Source organism: Balaenoptera physalus, assembly GCF_965194825.1.
Source record: "Balaenoptera physalus genome assembly, chromosome: 9".
Taxonomy (NCBI): Eukaryota; Metazoa; Chordata; class Mammalia; order Artiodactyla; family Balaenopteridae; genus Balaenoptera; species Balaenoptera physalus.
In genome coordinates this window covers 65,184,936-65,206,184 of record NC_138888.1, presented here as the reverse complement: position 1 = coordinate 65,206,184, position 21,249 = coordinate 65,184,936, and the positions used below count along the sequence as shown (strand labels likewise).

Sequence of the window (21,249 nt, the reverse complement as noted above, 5' to 3'; positions counted from 1 at the left end):
ACTATAGAAAAGGAAGAAAAAAAAAAAACCAAAGAAGCTTATATCAGCTAACTTGTTCCTTTTGTTCGGCACCCTTAGGGATGGGGGTTGGAAGTGGTTAAGAAAAAGGCATGAGTGAAGTTTAAAGGAGTAATTAAAAGTGACTGATGGTGTGGTTTTGCTGTATTTGGCTGAAGGCACATTAACTACAGTGAGAATCTTCACAGAAAAGTACCTTAAACAACAGAAGAGTGTACTGCTGCTTTGTGTTCAACTCCACAAAAACCTCACTTTTCTCCCATGGGAGACTGACCCAGAACACTAGAAAAAGATCCTCAAGGATAAGATTGCTCAATAATGTCAGACTACCTGTGATCAAAAGCAAGGTTCCAGTGACCACACACCATTTCTAAAAGGTCAGAATCACAAGATCTTGTAGTAAGTGAATGTATTTACACACTGTTTGAATAAGGCTATAATAAAAGACTCTATTTTTATTCTTTGGAATACAGATTAGAAATGAGACCTACTTTTCTGTGGGTAGTTCTCTAACCAAGTCTACCCTTAAAAAAAGCTACTTTTACAAATATAAAATCAGTCTAGACATAGTGCTGCTTTTTACTGAAGAGAATTTTGAAGTACCCAAAGGAAAGAAAATCCTGTTTTCAAAAGGTCTCAAACACCTATTTTTAAAAACCACTCATGCAGATTTGTATAAATGCATTCAGTCAATAATTGAGAAATTTCTCTCATAGAAAGCTAGCAGGAAAAGAAAATATTCCAATATTTTTCCATATCAAACAGGACAGTATCAGAGACAAATCTGTTGTTATTCTCACCACTGATCTCATACCTGCAGCTCTCAGGTCAGATGTACCTAAGAAAGAGAAGTAAATATCACAGGACGGAAAAAGCAGCAGCATACTGGAGGCAAAGAAATGAATTCTCAGGGAACAACCTGTTCTTTGTTCACCATTTATATGACTCTTGTGACACTGGAATAGTGGTTTCATATTGTAGCATGTTTTTTTTCTGTACCTAGCTGCTGCTCACAACCAAATCAAACAGGAAGGCAGGAAAGGCAGAAAGGAGAGAGAAAAGGGGTGGGGGGAGGAGGGAGGGAGGAAGGAAAGAAAAGAAAAGAAAAGAGAAAGAGATGACATGTCAAATAGTATAAAACTCCAGGACAGGAGGCCCAAGAATATTGTCATGTTGCCAAAAATCCCCATCAACAGCCCCTGGGGGTAGAAATGTAAAAGGCAGACAAGGACTTTCTGAGGTAAAGGTCAGTCTGGAACAGCTGTCATATATTATTCCATCCAAAACTAGAATGCATGTGCAAAGTCATGTTCTCCTCCCTCTTTCTTTTTTTACATCTTTTGGCTTCCTAATTCTTGCATTTTCCCCCCAATCATTTGAAGTAATCTAAGCAGGGTGTGTGTGTGCAAGAATGTGTATTCAGTGGTTCATGTTTTAGCCAACAGAAAAAAAAACACTGGAAAAGTAGAAACCAATCAAATATACCAAATAAGAGAACAGTTTCCAGGTACTTAGTAAGCTTGTACAGAGTTACAAAATGGAACACTCTGCTTGAGATCCTATGCCATATCTGAACCACTGAAATTCAACTTTCTCTCTGAGCTGTTATTTCAATAAACCATATTTCTCCTACTCCCAGTTTGCCATAAATGGGCTTAAATTACAAATATAGATGTTCCCAGGTATTTAAAATTTCTTCAAAGCTTTCAGCTATATCTGGATATTAAATAATAATCAAAACAAAAATAGGTCATTTTAATTCTATTATTTAATGGAGATGGATACTAGGATATCTTCTTTTAAAAGCATAACTAAAGATTATTGATCTTTAGAATACTTCCAGTTTGTTTCTATAAAATCATTTTCTTCTAGATTTATATTATCGTACCCTCAAAATACAATATAAATTGAGCCTAAAAGTGGAAGAACCCTATATTCTGATGGAGTAGTAAAGAAAATTGTATATAGCTATAAAATCTCCATATATCTAGAAAATTAAACTTTATGTTAAATTAAATCCTAAAAAATATTAAACTTTAACATTGATACTGAGCATCATTTTCTAAAAGTAAAATAATATGAAAACTGGCAATAAAAATAGGTTTTTAATTTATTGTGAGATAGGGTCTTAAGAATTCAAAGTTCATTTTATGAAATCGATTATATCTAACACACCTGATATTAATTCCTGGAATTCTCTGAATTATGATGGTTTTGCCCAGAAATACGTTTTTAGAAATGTCTTTACTTTCGTAGGCCTGGTTATTGAGAAGACTACATATTGGGAGAATGAGGTCAATATTAATTTTTGCTATAATCAGTATTATTTTGCTAATTTTTCCAAGACAGTGCCTTTGCTACAGTCAAATTTATAGCACAGCTGTTCAAATTTTCATTCTAGTATATCAACACCACCAAATGACAACTGCAAAGTGTTTTTATTTTATAAAACTTTTTCATGTATTGCTTTATGTAATACCTACTTAACTAGTAAGATATAGAGATTGCATTAATTGCCCAAGGTCAAAAAACAACTTATATAGCATGGATTCAAACACTCTGATTCCAAATCCAGCATTCTAAGTCAAACTTATCTAATGTGTCTTTTAAGTCTATCTATCTGTCCATGCACTATTATGTAGAAACTGATTTTATTTTGATATATTTATTGGCTCTGTAAACAGCCTAAGCAATAAATATTTTTGGCAAGTCAATACACTGAAAAAGGTCAACATCAAAGAATATATGGAAGAAAAGCAAAATAACTCTGATAGAATGTTTCTAGTTAACAAACCATTCCTAAATTCTAAACTAGATTCTACTGATTTACTATATGATACTATATAAGCAGTCTTTCTCATTTAAGTCTCAATTCCTTTATCTGTGAACATTAATTATATTTGTTATATTCCAATTCAAAATGATGTTACAGGGAACAATAACAATTACTGAAAAATACAAACCGTCATGAATCAGAAATGTCAAAAAGAAGCTAAATGTAGGGACAGATGTTGAAAAGTCATAAGCTCCTTGTTTGGCTATTAACATTTAAGAGGAAATATAACTGTTTAAGAGATACTATATATCTAATTATCAGGGGCATATATGTTAATAGTGTATTCATAAAGGAAATAATTCCTTTCAAAATGTCTAGTATGAATTGATACATATTCATACAACGTGGTATGTACATATCTGGATGTGCATGTGTGTATATATACAGATGTGTGTGCACACACACTTTACTGAGGAATTCACAATAGTGAACCATTCAGTAGCAAATATCCCTGGCCAAATTAAATTCTGAGTTAAGCTATCTTGTAGCTTGTAAGCAACAATTATGAACATGTCCAGTCAAAATAGATTAAATTGAATTATTGCATCTCCATTCTAGAAATATTATGAATGGTAAAACATTTCTATATATTCTTGCAATTAAACCACTGTGAAAAAAATAGAAGACTCATTTCTAAATGACAAGGGAAACTAATACTTGGATAAAAAAATACTATGTGATTCTTACAAACTTGTGTTAAATGCTTTTGGAATCCATAATTAATATGTATCCCATTAAAATGTGTTGAACTATTTGTCTAAAAAACAAAGGGTCAAAAATTAAAGTTACATATTAAGAGATTTTTTAAAAACTAGTTAGACTTTTTTCTGTGTAGCATTTGGTTTGATGGCGGAATACTAATAAATTCAATCATAACCTATGGCCTTGTGGAGATACATGGCATGAATTTGTGAGAGGGGTCAGGGTAAGCGGCGGAGATGTACACGATTAACCATGCAAGGGTGATAGTAGAAGGTGGAGAAGTACTTATCCTTTTTCTTCAGTATCACCAGTCCATATTTTCCAAAATATCTTACTGTGTAAACATTATAGCCTATTTAGTCTACAAAAGATTGGACAGCCTTTTCTTCTACTAATCAGGCAATCTAAGGCTTAAAAAATTGACAGATATTAAGATCACTTTCACAGGCCACTGATCTATTTACACTATATTTTAATTTGATTTTCAAGAAGCTTCCAGTGTTTTTTGAAATGTCTTCAGAGTAGAGAAGTAAAAACTATATTCCCTATAAGCATAATTTCCAAATTAGAAAATCACAAAGCACACTGAAATTTTTGCACTAGATTTAAAACAACACTATAACAGAAAGGCAAGTTACATATTTCAGAATTATGGTACGTATGTGTGTAAGCTAACTTGGTAAGATCATTGAACTTTGGCATTAATTGGTATAAGTAATTCCTTAATGAAAATCATCAAAAGATAGGGAAAACATAAAAGGTGAGTTATTTGTTAATTCAGAACAAAGAGAACTTTTGAAAAGTATATGACTAGATACAAAGCAGGATAATTGTGATTCTAATTTTGATCTAACCGTCTTTTAAGTCAAATATTCACCTAAATTCATATAAATCTTAAATCCTGAACTAAAGGAACATGCTTAAGTGTAGGTGGTGAACTGTGGCAAATTTATATCAGCAGATTGATACAGATGTTAGCTACAGTTAACAACTGAGCACAGCTCCCCACATACAAAATTATGCACAGATTGGCTATACCTAAAAGTGAAGGCTTTCATGATTACAGTAATCTATAGGCCTCATTAAAGATGGAAGTGTACTTTTGATGTCAAATATAATTTAATCACAATATCTAAGAAAAAAAAAACTTTCTGAGTCACGGTTCCAGGATTTGGAAGGCCCCAGATCTCTTTCAGGGTCTGCCTGGTTAAAATGACCCAAGACCCATTCAAGCACACATAATTCAAGAGGCCTGCCTGCCAGCAATAAAGGCCGAAATTGGATACTTGGTGAGATTAATTACCTAGATAGGGCTTGATAATGCAAGTCAAATGGGAATGTAATTAAAGTGCACCTTCCATGAAAATTATTCATTGCTGATGGATCAGGTGACAGATAAATCAAAAGGCATTTTAAAAAAGACTACAGGTTAACTTGAAGCAGGTCTTTCCTCTTTATAAAACTCTGTAATTGCAGGTGTGGAATTCACTCTTGCAGGCCTGTCCTCATCATGATACCATAAGACAAAAAGGTAGATTGTAATGCAACCTATTAGAAACAGAAGCCAATAGAAAAACTATTAGGATCATAGTTACAAACAAAAGGTCAGCTAGACTGGAACCAGTTGGCTGGCAGCTTTCAGAAGAGAATATCATCCTATGTTCATACTGTAATAGGGATGCAACCATAAAAGAACAAGTGATGAATTAATAAGCTGACTAGTCCCCAGGGCGCAATTCTATAGATGAAAGGCTTGCTGGGGTAATCAAACAGAGTTATAAATTAGATAAACTGAATGGCATAAGACGTATTTTACATCATCATTATTTAAAGTCTTCCTGGATGTGTTGTTAATTCTTTACTGTCAATACATTTATTTACAGTCTAAGAACAATTTAAAAACTGTTTTATAACAACATCAGGGTAATTTCAGTTACCTAGAGGGATATTACATCTAATTTCTATGTTGAGTTCTTTCAGGTATGTTTATTACACACCTAACAGAAGATAGATGAAGCAAAATGTCCAGTTAAATGATAGTTATTGGAAAATATGGTTTTACATGTTACTCATTTGTTTAACTAATGAACACATCTTGCTTTTACTGACCTGTATAAAGAAAACGCGTAATAGTTTTCTTGTCTACAAAAACAAACAATGCTGAACAAGGAAACCATGTCATCTAGTCGACTGCATATGAAATTCACAAAAACAGCCAATCACTGTCTCAGAAAAAATAAAAAACAGCATAAAAGTTGAAAGACGTTTGGTGTATGAAAATCTTTAAATAATAATGTAAATATTGATTTACTATTAAAAATCCTCAAATAATTATGTAGCTTTCATAGGCAAAGACACAATAAGATTTTAGATATGTAAATTTGATACACAGGGCCTGTTTTTGTTTGAAGTGCTATAGGTGAACATATAAAAATACATCTGTCAGAGAACTGTTTATAGTTCTCCATTCCTAAAGGTTACTGATTAAAATTGAAAACAGGCATGGTAAACATCCAATGCATTTTATCAGGAGACACTGTTCTTTATGTTCCCTGCAGGTTCCAGTTAGTAACTTAATCCCAGCCAAACTTATAAAGTAAACTGTTCATGATTTGTCAGATTAGCTGATGCTTGTCCAGAAAAATGGTCTGAAAAAAGAGTCACCAGGACACTATAATTAAGATCCATTCATCCATTTCATCCCTGGATTGAAGAAAATAATGAAACATCAAAGTAGTCAGACAGCAGTCTAAAGGAGGTCAGTTAGTATCTTTTCAAACATAACACCAGTATTTAATGCAGCAGGTGCACGAGAAGTGACTTACAAATCATAATAACTCCCAAGGTTTGGTGAAATAGCATCATGGCTTTCTGTTTGTTGTTTATGTAATTTTTAAAGATAAAGGAAATGTGACTCAAAATAAAAGGTGAAGGCTTAGTATTATCATACAGAGAAATAGCAAGAATAAAGTTTCCAAACTTTTAGGTAGTTCTCCTACATTTTTATAGATGAACACATGATATGGAACATAATTTAAAATGTCTGAGGAAAGCAAAGAAACTACGGAGAAAAAGAACTAAGAAAACAAAAAGCATAACATAAAATGTAACTATATCTATACCTATATATACTTTATTTTATATGAAGAAAATATATATTAGTATAATAATTAAGAATTAAGCAACATTTTATATTAAGAATGATAAATGCATAGTTTATCTTAACAGAATTAACATCTTTTCTCTTATGACCTCTATATCTGAGATTATGAGTTCTCAACAATGAAATTTATGTGAGGCTAAATCTGGGTTCTTAGTGATGTCAGGGATGTGTGAAAACAGGATGAGATGTCAAAACAAGGAGAAAACAAGGTTATGATAATGTATTAGAAAAGAACAAAGGCGGTCTTTTTTTCAAACAAAATTCAGACTCATAATCTACCTTAGAGTCTTTACCAGTCTGATAAATGTTGTATGAAATAAGCATAAAAAGTAATTACATTTCAATTCAGCCAACACTGAGCACTTACGCCCCATATGTCATAGTGTGGGGCTTTGTTTTGAACCATGACAAATATGATCATGACATTCTCTACCCCAAGTTGTCTATCAAAATTGTCTCATGGCTTGAAACTGTTAAATCCAGTGGACTTTCTTCTGTTTCCATTCTATTGACCTCCTGTGACATTTGATTCTATGATCAACTGACTCAGGAAATTTTCCTTCTTTGGTTACTGTGACAGCCCTCCTATCCAAATGGTCTGGGTACTCCTTTTTGATTTTCGTCATGTGCTTTGGATATTCTGCCAGTTCTCTCTCAAACTTTTAAATTCTAGCTCCACCTCCTCTTTCCCCCAAAAGGCCATTCATTAACTCGCCATCTATGATTATGATTCCCAAACCTATAACTTTTAAGTTTCACCAACATCCTAAAATCCATTCGTTTAGGAATGTATATATGCTCATAAAATGTATGAAGTTAAAACATACATATAGTTATAACTGTCCATATACATGTCTGTAGATACATCAGATCACATGTAACAGCCTAATGTAACCGGAGCTAAGGGTGTTGTGTTTAAGAGTATTAGCAACATTTGAATAAACTATACAATAGGGATATGGCTTAACCAGTATCCTTGCATTTGTTATCATATAATACATGACGGCCATTATGAATGCTATGCTCAGCGTTCTGCATCTTTCTATATGCTGAGGTTATGATCAAATATTATTAAAATTTGGGACAATAATTATCTGATGTCAGCATGCTGTGGATAATTAAGAACTGTGTGCGTTAAAGTTACGCTAATTGTTTTTCACGGATCTTCTCTAGTCCTTGTGTCTTAAAACAAGGCAAGCAACCACAGGACTGCAGGCACATCTCTGCCCCGTGCTTTGTCACAGAACATATATCATCCACTCTGCCTTCTCCCTGATTATTTTGTTAAGCTGCAGCAATTATCTCTCCCTTTGTGACTGACTCCTTTGTAAATGGAGTGCAGGAAATTTGGATAATTTTTCCTGGGTTTTTACCTCTTAATCCTTGTTTCTTACTTACAATAGCATAAAGGGAACCAAAGTCATGAAACAGTTTGAATTGAAACAAGTAGCAATCAGGCTTTTGCAGTAGTAATTGACAGATGTGAAAAGCAAGATCTTGATAGTGTTCTCTCCTTTACCCTATAACTTAGACCGGTTGGTTAAAACTGTTAATGATTCTCTTGGATCAATGTCTTTTCCTTGTAGCTCTAATTTACTGCATTGGTTGATTAGTACAGATGTTTTTGTGGATGGTTCTGCATCATTCCACCAGGTTGCTTGTCTGAATCAAATTTGCTTCAATTCATCACCAGCGAAGCAAGGAATAAAATAATCAACATTTACTCTCTCCTAACACTGGTACTGAAAACAGAACAACTAAATGCTTGTCAATTTAAAAACTATCTCCTACCTGTCTCAAAGCTATGTCCCTCAGCTCATCCAGGGCTTAAAATGATGTGTATAGTTGGGTGTAGCACAGCGTAGGAGTTGGGACTGGGTGGAACCTAAATATGTACTTCAAATCCGTTTTTTTTTTTTTAAATTGAGGTATAATTGACATACAACATTATATTAGTTTCACTGAATGTTTATCATCAATATCATCATCATCATCACCACTACCAATTCACATTATATATACTCGTCTGTACATGAATAATGTATGAAATTACCATCCACTGACTTTTCATTCTCCGAAATGCAGCTTATTGATTTCTTGCTCTTAAATGAAGTTTTTCTGAAACTGTGCCTGTCTTCATAATGCTATTCCTTTGGGACAATGGTTATGACAGTTTGCTCTATAAGAACTAAGCAAAAACTCACAGATCAAAACCTTTTTGTATTGTGGAACACCACCAAGTAAATCAGGTAACCAGTTTTGGTCAACTAAGGATCAACCAAAAATCACTCCTTGATTCAATTCATATTTGAAAATCTTTCACAAACGTGTTAGTTTGTATTCTTAGCAGAGTAACCTTACTATATTACATACATTTTGCTGTTTTATTATTTATGATTGTGTAATACCTCCAGAAAAAGAGAATGGATTCAATATATATTGAGCCAGGACTGTAACCTGAAAAAATTTTGCATATTTTACATCAGTCCCTACTGTTAACTTGTTTTTTGTATCTTTTTCTCCCTAAAAGTAAAGAGCAGGTGGGTCTGGTTAGTCACATTTCAGTTAAAACAGATTTTCTGTATCTCACTTGAACAAACTTCTTGACTTTAAAAGTAAGGTAGCTATTTCTTTATAAAGAACATTCTAGTGGCTATATTTTCAATTATCTATAATCTCTACAAACTGACAGTAGCAAAATGAAGGATCTCCTATTAAGGACAATGCATATATAATAAGAATTACTTTACATAATTCCATCATTATGGACTATTCCAGGATAATGATCCTAACGGGCAGTCATATTTTTTGAAGAGTCTGTTTAGAGGAAGCTTAAATTTAACAAGTTACAAATTTAAATATCCAAAACATAGAGTTATAAAATTTTTTTCACTAGAAAATCCTGAAACTGCAGTCACTTCTTAATCATGTAGAAATTGCTAGTTTAAAATTGCCAAGAATATGACAAACTTGCTCAAGCTTGAATATTCAGGGACAAAACTCATAACTTATTTTGTATTGAATGTTCTGCTACCATCAATGTAGCACCTTCTACAATTTATGAGATAATGAATTGGCTCTGGTTTAAAAAACAGAATGTTTTTAATGTCAAAAGCAAAATATTACTATTGGTCTTTCTGGCACTTACTAATGCATTGCACTAAATAAATTTAGTACTTTTTGATGGGGCAAAATCACAGAAATGCATAAAATGCCTACAACTCCCACTCCTTGACCTATTCACAAAAACGTGTTCATGCCTTAGCTGTCCTCATGCATATGGAAAATAAATACTTTCCTTCAAAATAATAGGATGGAACTAAACTATCTCAGGGATGAGCATTTGTATTATTCTACTCAGGCTTCTATAATAAGATACCATAGGTTTGGTATTTAAAAAAAAAAAATTAGTTTTCTCACAGTTCTGGAAGCTGGAAGTCCCAGATCAAGGTCCAGTAGGGTTCAGGTTCTGATGAGGCCTCTCTTTCTGGCTTGTAGATGGCCACCTTCTGGCTATGTACTCACTGACCTCTCCTCACTGAATGTGCATGGAGAGAGAGCCAGTTCTCTGGTGTCTTTTACTGTAAGGACACTAATCCTGCAGGATCAGGGCCCCAACCTTATGACCTCATTTAACCTTAACTACCTCCTTTTAGTCCCTATCTTCAAATATAGTCACACTGAGGTTAAAGCTTCAACATAAAAATTTGGGGAAAGACACAGTTCAGCCCACAGCAGTATTATAACTGAGTTATTGCACAAATCAACTCTTTCTTCCCACTTAAATATCATTACCCACAAAACAGCAATTTTGAGATCAAAGAGTTTAAGAAAAGATTAAGATATATTGAAATGAAAACACAAGAGACTCTTAAAACATACTAGATTTCTTTCAAACGTTAACAGAGTCTTTCCGTCCAATAGTATGCAGATCAACTTGTCACCCTGACAATATAAGCATAGATAGTTCACTACAAATATTTATAAAATCAGAAAAGGGTGGGTATGACAACTTACAAACATACTGAGACTGGAGAACAGGAAGGAGGGATGAAGATGAAGGTGTGGGGTGAGAACACAGGTGTTTACAGGCATTTCCTTACATATATTTTAATCAAGAAAAATCATAGAACAGCTATGTGCTATAGTCTTAAGCAGTTACAAAACTACACAAAGGGAAAAACTATTAAAATAAGCTATAAAAAGCTGGTGTCATGTGCTTAAAATAGTAGTCTAAAAAGAAAAAAATTAATTCGACCTTCTGCAGGTTTTCAAAATATGAAGAATTATAAAAGTTTTCAAAATTAAATGTGACTTGTATCTTAATATTTCATAATAAGATTATTTTAAGCTTTTGTTCTAAATCTCTACTTAAATACCAAGTTATGGATAAAAACTCAGTTTAAGATTTTAAGTATATCTATAGCTTTAAGAACAAATCACAAAATTTTTATACTTCAAATCATTATCTTATATATTCATTGCATAATTTAAATAAAATTGTAATGCATTTGAATTTAACTAATCCTTTATGTATTAATCTTGATAATCTTAGAAAGTCTCTTTAAATGACAAAAAACAATGAATTTATGAATTTAATTCAACAAGTTTACTAAGCATTTACCCTGGGCCCAATATGTTACAGAGGCTAGAGAATAAGACCAAAGATGCCACTGTTTCTTTACACTGTGAATTCTAACAGGGAAGACAAACATTTCACACATAATATGTGAAAAATATTATAGGAAAGTGCATGAGATACTTACTGTAAGATCAGATCACAAAAAGACATAATTTTCTCCCAAATCTTCAATGTGAATTTGGGATGTGAAGATACTGTGTAGGCATATGGGTCTTTACAAGTAAAGTGATCAGCACATACTAAATAGTCAACAAGTAGTCACTAATACTTGTTATCAGTACTTATACCACATGGTTGCATTTCCTATAATGAAAATTTTATTAAAATAGTATCCAAAAAATCTTTTATATATATATTTTAATTACTGATCACTGAAGAAAAACTGTAAATGGATCTACATGTATATTTTTAAATTAGTGGTGTCACAAAAATACTTTATGAAGGATTAAATTTCACTAACATAGTCTAAAGCTCCTACTTGCAAAGCAAAGCATATAAATTTCTAAAATGTCATGCCCTCTGGTATAAATTAGCATGACTGAATTCTGCTATGCCATTCAGGTACATCAGATTTGCAAAATAACTAGAAACAGAAATGCATTTTTGAATGGTTTACTGTTAAAGGAATCACATTCAGTTGATTTTTCTGCTGCAGACTGCATAAGTGTGTGTATGTATGTATGCATGTTTTAATAACATTGACACTATTTCCACACATTTTTTGTCATTGTTGGGTTTTTTTTGCATTTATATCTTGTTTCACCTTATGGCAATAGCTGTTTTTAATATTACTCAGTAAATGCTCTCAAACAAGAAAATATTATTTTCTTAACATTACAGTCCCTTAAAAAATTAAGAAATCTCAAAATATATAAACTTAAATGGAATTAATTGGTTTTCCTTAAAGGACACATAATTTGATGGCCTACTATTTAAAATCATCGAAAAGAGATGATCTGAGTTAACTTATGAGAAAAATCATCACAGTTGAGTCACATTAATAAATGTGAGTGAAGCTATTTCAGACAAATACAGGAAATGACTTTTGGTATTGTCTCTTTTTTGTAGAATTTTGCTTATGTATAATGTTATATCATATAACTCTATGATTATATTTCATTTGGAACATTATGTAAACATCACAAATCTAAGTAAAGGGAATACTGAAGCCAATCTTAATTTTGACAGAGAAATAAGATTTGAAATATGATTTGAAATATGATTTGAAAACATACAGGAAATTAGTCCATTAAGATATGAAGGGATGTTTCTGAAGTTTCTTAAAGAAGGGCAATAAAATCATAGCCAGGAGGCAAATACTATAGTTACCAATGTTCCCTCTCAGAGATTATATGTGTTATTCATATCCTCGGGAAACAAAACTTCTTAGGAGGTCCCCTTTTCATTGAAGAGTAATTTATGACCAGACCATTAAATCAATCTGCAAATTCCCACGTAAAGGATTGTAGAGCTAAATTCTTTAAGTTAGCAGTCCATGATAAGATTACAGAGCATAATAATTCTGAGGTAAGGGGTATACTTGATTACAATAATCTGGGTCACCACTTTATAATTTACCACTTGACACTGGTAAGTCTAAGCTTCAACTTTTTACCTGTAAATGGTATTAATACTTGTTTTACCAACTTTATAAATTTACTTCAAATTTTAATGATATAATATATATAAGTGCTATATAAACCATTCACCCATATACAACAAAACTGATGATGATAAAAAGAAAATAGTTCTTTTTGAGAGAGATTCTATATGATATCTTTGTAGAGAAATTAAGAAATTTTGCCTCAAAATGGCAACTTTGCTGATACTTTCTCATATTTTCAGAAAATGTTTTCTATATATCTGTTTTCCAGAGGAATCAAGGCTAAGCAGGAGAATTTTTTTAAAAACAAACTGCTATATGGAATACATCAAATGTTCTGTGGAAGATACACAAAAGTTTAAGATGTAAACCAGGGTCAGTTACGTAACTTTTCTGGTCAAAAACATTCAGTTCCCACTATCTCCTCCCCCCATTAGAAAGGTCTTCTTCCTAAAAATAAACTTTCCCATTAGTTCTTCCCACAAATCTTTATTCATCCAGTTGCTACCACTTATTCTCTAAACACACTCTGAACTTTGCCCCTTGTATCCTTTGGCATGATTTAACTCTATGTAATGGATGTGATGATGGACGGTCCCCATTACCCTTGGCGAAGGAATGAAGAACATATCTGCTAGCTGCTGAGATAGCTGCGCAAAAGCAACCCTCAGTTCCCTGCCGCTCTTTAGAATTTCGTTGTCTGAAAAATGACACCTTCCTAGCGGAGCCTGCTAGAGGAGTCTGCAGCCAGTGTCTGTACGACAAAGAGGTATAAAAGCCTGCCACTATCTCTTCCACTTGGGACAATCTGAAGGTCCCTTACGGGTGGAGAGCTTGCCATGGAGTTGGCAGAGGATCCCAATGAGACTGCATTATGGTTCAATTTCCCTTCTGCTCAGTCCTGCTCCTTTCCTTTCTCTTCAGATGGTGCTGATCCCAAGTACATGCCCTAACACAACTCCTGCAAGGAATCTGCATCAAAGTGTCTGCTTTCTAGGGAGCCCAATTCGGGAAATTATATCCTCTTTCAAGAGGTTCCAGTTTTCATTCTTAATTCCTTCCCAGTGCTTTCTACAGCATTGTAAGTCATGGATCCCATTAAAAATGATAGTATCTGTACACATATTACTCAGCTATCAATAATTTGCAGTCAACCCTGCACTGTGCAATGTATAGTTTGTACTGTATTATGATTGTCCATTTAATTATGGACATAAGATGGGCTCTTAGAGGTCTTCTGCCCCAGACCTCTCCGTTACTTAGGAGGACTACAGGAGTCCACAGACATTAAGTGACTCAACTTGACACACTTGCTGTGTACCTGGTACATTTAAAAAGTACCAAAAATGTACTGTGTTCAATCACTTGTAACCCTTATCATTACTTTTATTATTATCATTGTTGTAGTACAATAACACACTTACAAAAACAAAAACACTTTGTTTTTATTCTAACAAATAAAGGTATTAGGTATTAAGGTATTTAGGTATTAAGCTGAAAGCTCAGTTTTTTTTTTTTACAATATGAGGAGTCAAGTAACATGATCCCATTTCAGGAGAAAATTCAAGTTAAAGAAGTGAAATAACTTGTCTAACATGAAGCTATCATGTCATCAAATATCAAATCCTATGCCTTTTCCATTCATGTCTGAATGCTTTCACTCCCGTAAAATCATTTAACTTTTCTTGTGTGTGACTAGTTTCCTTACTGGAATTAATTACACGACATTAGGAACAGAGAAAGAACTGTGTTAGACGGTAAAGACAAAAACATAACATGATTACTGACCTGAAGAATAATGACTAAGTCTCTTAAGTCTGTTTGTGGGAAAGACCACATATTATAATTTTATATTATGTTTTCTAAAAAGGTTGAAAATTATCTAATTGTCTAAATGATCCCACAGTGAATGAAGGTATTACAGACAGAGACAGTAATTTTAGGGTGACCTGTTTTTACTAACTTTTCTGCAGCCCATTTTGGTGTGTTAATGCACTTGATCTGTGGAAGGAATGTAGTGGCAATGATTATGTTTTCATGGGACAGGTCCGCCTGAGGGCCTAGAATATGACTTACTTGTCCTCCTTCTGGCAAAACCATATCCATTCTAAAGTTCTAGATTGATTGGCATCTTTTCTGTGAGGACTCCCCTTTTTTCCACAGATAGAATGAATCATTCCTTCTTTGGGGTCCTGTATTTTGTTCCTAATTTTGTTCTATAGCATGCATCACATTATATTCAAGTGTCCTATCATTAGTTGTATAAATTAATACATATCTGCTATAGTAACAGCTTCTCATAAGGATAGGACCATTCTTTGCCTTCCTATCTTCAGCATCCTGCACAGTGCTTAACATATACTACTCAGTACAGTTGGCTGGGTTAATGTTTTGAAAAGCAGCATTTAAATAGTTACCTCTTCAAAACACCTGTGTAATTATCTGGAGCCTTCCACTGTAAGGAAGAATGAAGATCATAATGCCATAAATCAAATGCATGTGCTTTCCATCTTACATATATATATATATATTTAATATCTCCAATGTACCTAAGTTTGATCTGTGTGACTTCACCCTTAATAGGGCAATATCATTCCTAACAAAACAACAACAAAAAGAATACATTCCAGCCAGCTTGTGTAGGTAATATGTTCCTGATAGGTAAATACAAAAACATCTAAATACGAATAGCACGTATTAGGCTTCTCTATAAACATCTCATCTTAAAGCTAATTATTGGTTTAAATAAGAACCTCAGTCTTAAGATAACTTGTGACTAGATAAAAAAAATTAATTTCTCCCTCCTGCAGTGTTATAACACATAATTGCCAATCCTGAACCTCGATTATACCCCCCACTCTGGACACATGGCAATAGGTAAAGATTTTAGTGTGTTTTGCCTTGACAGGTTCATAAAGAGTTACATGAAAAGAGGATTAATCAGCATTCATTATGCTACTCACGGCAAATAACATTTTTATGACAAAAAAGAGTTTTAAAGTTTTCTCCAATATCTCATTTAACAGGATAATGCAGGAAGATAGATACCATCTTATCTCCATCTTACTCATGTAGAACTTTAGCGGTCCACCCAACAGCACATACCTCATAAGTGGCAACAGGGGTTGGGGTACAGGTCCTTAAACACCAATAACCCTACTCCTACCCTGAGGAAAGGACGAGGGGGTCTTCAATGTACTTCCATTTCCGCAAACACTGGTATGGGGGGTCCTGAGCTCCAGACTCCAAACTTAATAGAAAAGGAACTACAAAGTACACACTACCTTTCAAACACTGCCTGATGATTTCCCATCCTTACTCTCTCTTCTTGCCCAGACACATGCAGATTCTTTTTGTACTAGGCATCAGTGGATTGCTGATGAGCGATAACTGATAACTGACCAGAGATCCTTAAATTCATTATTGAAGTGACTGCAGCATAAACTAGGTGGGAGGTGATGCTGTTTGATTAACACAGAATGAGAGTTTTAAGGATCATTGCAGGTTTCCATGGATAGTCGTAAACATGGACAAAGTTTCAAATCATTCCCCCCTTAGAAAAAGCAAAAATATTGATGATGGGGTGGGGGGAATGGGTACAAATTTAACTGAACAATAGTCACTAACATATTCTAAATTTCCTCTGTTAAAAAATAAACTAAAACTTTAAAAATTACCACAGCTTGGGTGGGATAGGGAGGGTGGGAGGGAGGGAGATGCAAGAGGGAGGAGATATGGGAACATATGTATATGCATAACTGATTCACTTTGTTATAAAGCAGAAACTAAGACACCATTGTAAAGCAATTATACTCCAATAAAGATGTTAAAAAAAAAATTACCACAGCTTGCTGCCTTATTAATGCTTTTCTTTTTGAAAGCAGAAAAAGCTAAGAGTGTAAATTCATGGGTTTGTAGTATTTGAGATGTAGTTGGGACCAGGCAATTGTGAATTAATTATTTTAATATAAAAGTACAAACCTAGCTTGCTTTTTAACTTTATTATATTTATTCTTTTAAAAATGTTAATAGCTTTACTGAGGTATCATTTCCATACCATAAAATTTACTCATTTTAAGCACACAATTCAATAATTTTTGGTATATTTACATAGTTGTGTAATCATAGCAATCTAATTTTTGTACATTTAAATTACCTTCCCCCCAAAACCAAACAAACCTAATTTGCTCTTAACCGGAAGAGAATCAAGGGACAAAGCCATTTTACGTAACTACTATAAGATAGTTGATTCAGGAATTTATGGAATATCTATGACCTATTTAGGCTGTGTAGTATTAACCTGAAGAATTAAACAATGGACATTTAAAGATCACGGAAACAGATCCCCAAAGTGGCCTACCTGGCAAACTCTATTTGTGGTATTAGTTCAGTATCTTTAGGTTGTATTAAAAAATAAATAAAAATATCCCTTCTTATACTTATTATCAGCAAGAATAAAGCAGTTATTCTAGCTCAGCAGACCTAAGAGTTTTTATTAATGGTTCCAAAGATAGCTCTAGTGTCATAATCATGAACCTAAAATGTTTCAAACCCACTCACTGTAACGTTACGATGACAAATTTCAATATAAAGCAAAACAAGTAAAAACACCTACTAACAACAGCATTATAAAAGAATGGCAAATGGTGTAAGGGTAAATAAAATGAATCAATCCAAATATCAGTTAAATGAGTTGCTTCTTTTGCCCAATTTTTCAAGATCTAAAAGTTTCTATGTGGTTTTACCTCCAGACTTCAGCTTTTACGTAAGAAATATGATTTGCAATAGCCTTTGAAATAAACATCAAAATAAAACCTTTAGAATAGGAACCCACTAATCTGTTCAAAATGGTAAGCATGAGACTATATGCATAGGCTTCACTGTGCAGATATAATTTAAATAGGTAACATTTTATTAAAATTGGCATAGATATGAAGAATAGATTAGTCTATGTACAGGAATTTGGGATAATATTGACTGTTGACAGCTAACCAAAGATCAAGAAGACCTTGTTATAAGCTTATTATGATGCTTACACGACTCAGTACTCCAGTGCAGGTCCAGTTTTATTAATGACGATGACATAGCACTTGGCTACTTTGACTACATAGCGTCATCCTTCAGCAGCAAGAATTTTCAAAAGTTTGAAAAAGCCCTCAATTTCTGGAACTTCCCCCAGTAATAATATTTTTCTAAAGGTTTAGAAAGTCTCCCATTTTTGAAGCTTCCTTCCCAATTTATATTTTCCAAAACCTACTTACCACAGCAAAGAATGACCAAGCAGGGCATCTTAAATGCCAATAAGAAAATAAGCGAAAACTGCTTTTAGGCTAAGCTACCAGTTCACAATCATCATGATTATTATATTTCTTAATTCATTTATTTTGAAAGCCTCATGAGATCTCTCAAGTACTTATTCCAATACTATAGACATCAATATGATCACAAATCTAGTGAGGAATGTAAAATTCCCTCATGCAAATTTTAAGGCAGACTTGCCATCTATTACAAATATAACATTTTATGTGGTAAAAAACTGGTTAACACCATGTGAGATACTGAAGCCAACTCCTTCATTATTCCTAATTAGCCTGTAGATTTTAATCATGAGCACATAGCACACAAAAAGGTAAAAAATGCAAGAAATATCCTACATCTTATTTTGTCCGATATTTTCCCTCTCCTCCCCTAGATCTTAATAGAGTTGGTCCTCTTAGAGCAGTCTTAATTGGTTTACAGCTTATCCCCTTTTCTTTCTCCTGCCAGATCTCTGGAGGAGATGTTAATGAGTCTAGTAATGGTTTAACAGGCAACAGAAGAAATAGCAAAGAAAAGCTAAAGGTGTGAATAATCAACAAGCTGGAATAATCAAGTTCTGTAGAGCCAAGTTAACGAGATATTCAAGCAAGAGACCTCACTTATGTAGTCACATTTTCACTTTGTCAAGACAAACACAAAAACATACCTGCTTGACCTGTGGTGACACTGACAGCCGCAAAGAGCCTCTGGGATCGACTTAAGTCAGAAACTCCATTTACAGCTTCAACTTCAAAAGTATAATTAGCGTGGGCCAGCAGGTCCATGACAGTGACGTAGTTATCCTCTAATCCAGTCTGCTGGGGCATGTAGCCAATGCTACTCCCACAGGGAACGCACTCGCCCTGCTCCCAGCTGCACCGCTTACACAGTATTCTGTAGGTCACATCGTTTCTTCCCCCATTGTCTGCAGGTGGACTCCATTCCAAGCTCACTGTGGTTTGGTTGATATTGAAAATGAGGTTCTGTGGGGCAGATGGAGGCCCTTTGGAAACCAAAAATAAGCAAATAAACAAAAATAGACAAAAAACAAACAAAAATGAACTGAAGGATCCACGTGGGGCATTAAGCTAGTGGCTCAATTACCATACAGAAAACTACTTGAAATGCTCTCTTGCACATAAACATTTCATTACCTTTCCTAGAGAAACTGAATAAAAGCCTTCTTGAATTCACTTGGCAAGAGGCTTTATTTATTTTCTATTTAATATGTCAAAATGAAAACAGGATAACAACAGTCTCTGTCCTTTTGCCACGGTCTTTAGCTATTTTTCTTCCAAGCTATTAAAAAAGAACAGTTAATGCACCTAAAAAAACAGTTGTGCAGTTGTTTAAAAATACTTTGCCTTTTAACCGTATAACAGAGAATACATCCATTCATTCTTAATGTGCTCAAGAATGATTTATAGTAATGTCTGGAATTGGCTTTGGATTTGAGTCTCTCAAACATTCATTAATTGAAGCACCAAGATGTAAGATCTGCCCTATTTAGTGATGGAATTTTAATTCAGAAACCATTACTTTTTAATCACATTTCACAGCCATGCAAGACTCAAATAACTTTTACATTTTATTTATTATTCCTATTGCATACATGTGTAAAATATGATTAAAATGCATTTTGATCTGGCAGACATGAAAATGACACTGATGATGATGTAAGATGTATCTCTTTTATATTATTGCTTAGCCTCATCGGTTTGTGGAATGTACTCATAAATTTCATGCCTATCTCAATGATGTCACAATACTACAAACAAACGGAAGGGATTTGAAAGTCCTTATTTTACAACTATGAACTTACTTGTGCACGCCACATATGGTGGGTCAGATGGAGCCCTGTAATACCCATCTTCACAGTCACACCTTGAGGAGCCTTCTTTATCAGAAAAACTGTGGGTTGGACAACGAGAGCATTGAAGATCTTGAGAGGAGGACTTGTAGAACCCACGGCCACAGGCTGGGAATGCAGAACAAAGTGAAAATAGAAACATGAGAACAAACAGACCTTCTTTAAATTTTAGTAATATTTAGCAAAGAATAAAACGTGAAATTTGGTTTCCAAATTTGCTATCACCAGACTCAATAGAAACCTAGATTCCAAGAAGAAATTTCTAACATATTCTTTTTATATCTGTTGTCACGTTTCCTGGGAACTAATTATAAACCATAAGTCTCTAATTATATGAAAAAAGAAGGGAAAAACATGCCCTTTATGGTAAAATTCTGTTTAGTGTATATCAATAACCTAATTGTATAATACTGTATTTTAAAACAAAATAATAAAAACCAAATGATACAGCAAACTTGCACCTGTAGTTGGCATCAGTCCAAAGTCTAGAGACCAAAACTAAACACAAGCATAATTTATTTAGATAAAATCTCAGGATAGTTAATTCAGGGGAACTTTGATTTCAGTAATAATTAACTTGCTTGTTGATTCGCATTAACACACTTCAAAGTTATGTTTTCTTAATATAGTATAGCTATAAATTAAGTTTTTATGTGTGAATTTGGTTCATAGTGAAAAATACTAAACTAATTTTATTACCTGACTAGAAATAATAGTGATGTAAAAACTGTCATCTGAAAATGATAGAAATGTATTCCCCCTCGCACCCTGCAATTTTCAGAAAACCTCAAGATATAATTTCAACCAACTTAAGTTCCAAGGCAGGCTGCTTTCCACTAAGCGAACTTCCTTGTTACTAAAAATAATGAAATGCTATGAATAGAAGAAACCTATTCTGCCAGAAATAAGGAGAAAGCCATCAACTACAAACAGGTGATAACTGTTTCTCCTCTGCTGGGAGAGGTTAAGATAGTCACACTAACACAGCAACTGCTCTCAGCAATGAATAGACATCTCTATCACCTTCCAGTGAAGTTGCCCTAACTCACTTAGAGACTACTTGTTATTAAATCAAGTAACCTGGAACTATTTACTATCCCCAGACATTTTACATATT

At 33.8% G+C, this 21,249-nt stretch overlaps 1 protein-coding gene across 7 annotated transcripts in view; it reads right to left on the bottom strand.

The window, feature by feature from the left end:
- EPHA7 (EPH receptor A7) overlaps nt 1–21,249 on the bottom strand; it is a 167,363-nt gene that overhangs the window by 88,236 nt on the left and 57,878 nt on the right. For all 7 annotated transcript variants that reach the window (XM_082475117.1, XM_082475114.1, XM_082475115.1 and 4 more), the window contains exons 4-5: nt 20,085–20,240; nt 18,930–19,265 (exon numbers count right to left, since the gene is read on the bottom strand). In XM_082475117.1, the coding sequence (XP_082331243.1) occupies nt 18,930–19,265; nt 20,085–20,240 (492 nt within the window). The remainder of the gene's footprint in view (nt 1–18,929; nt 19,266–20,084; nt 20,241–21,249) is intronic.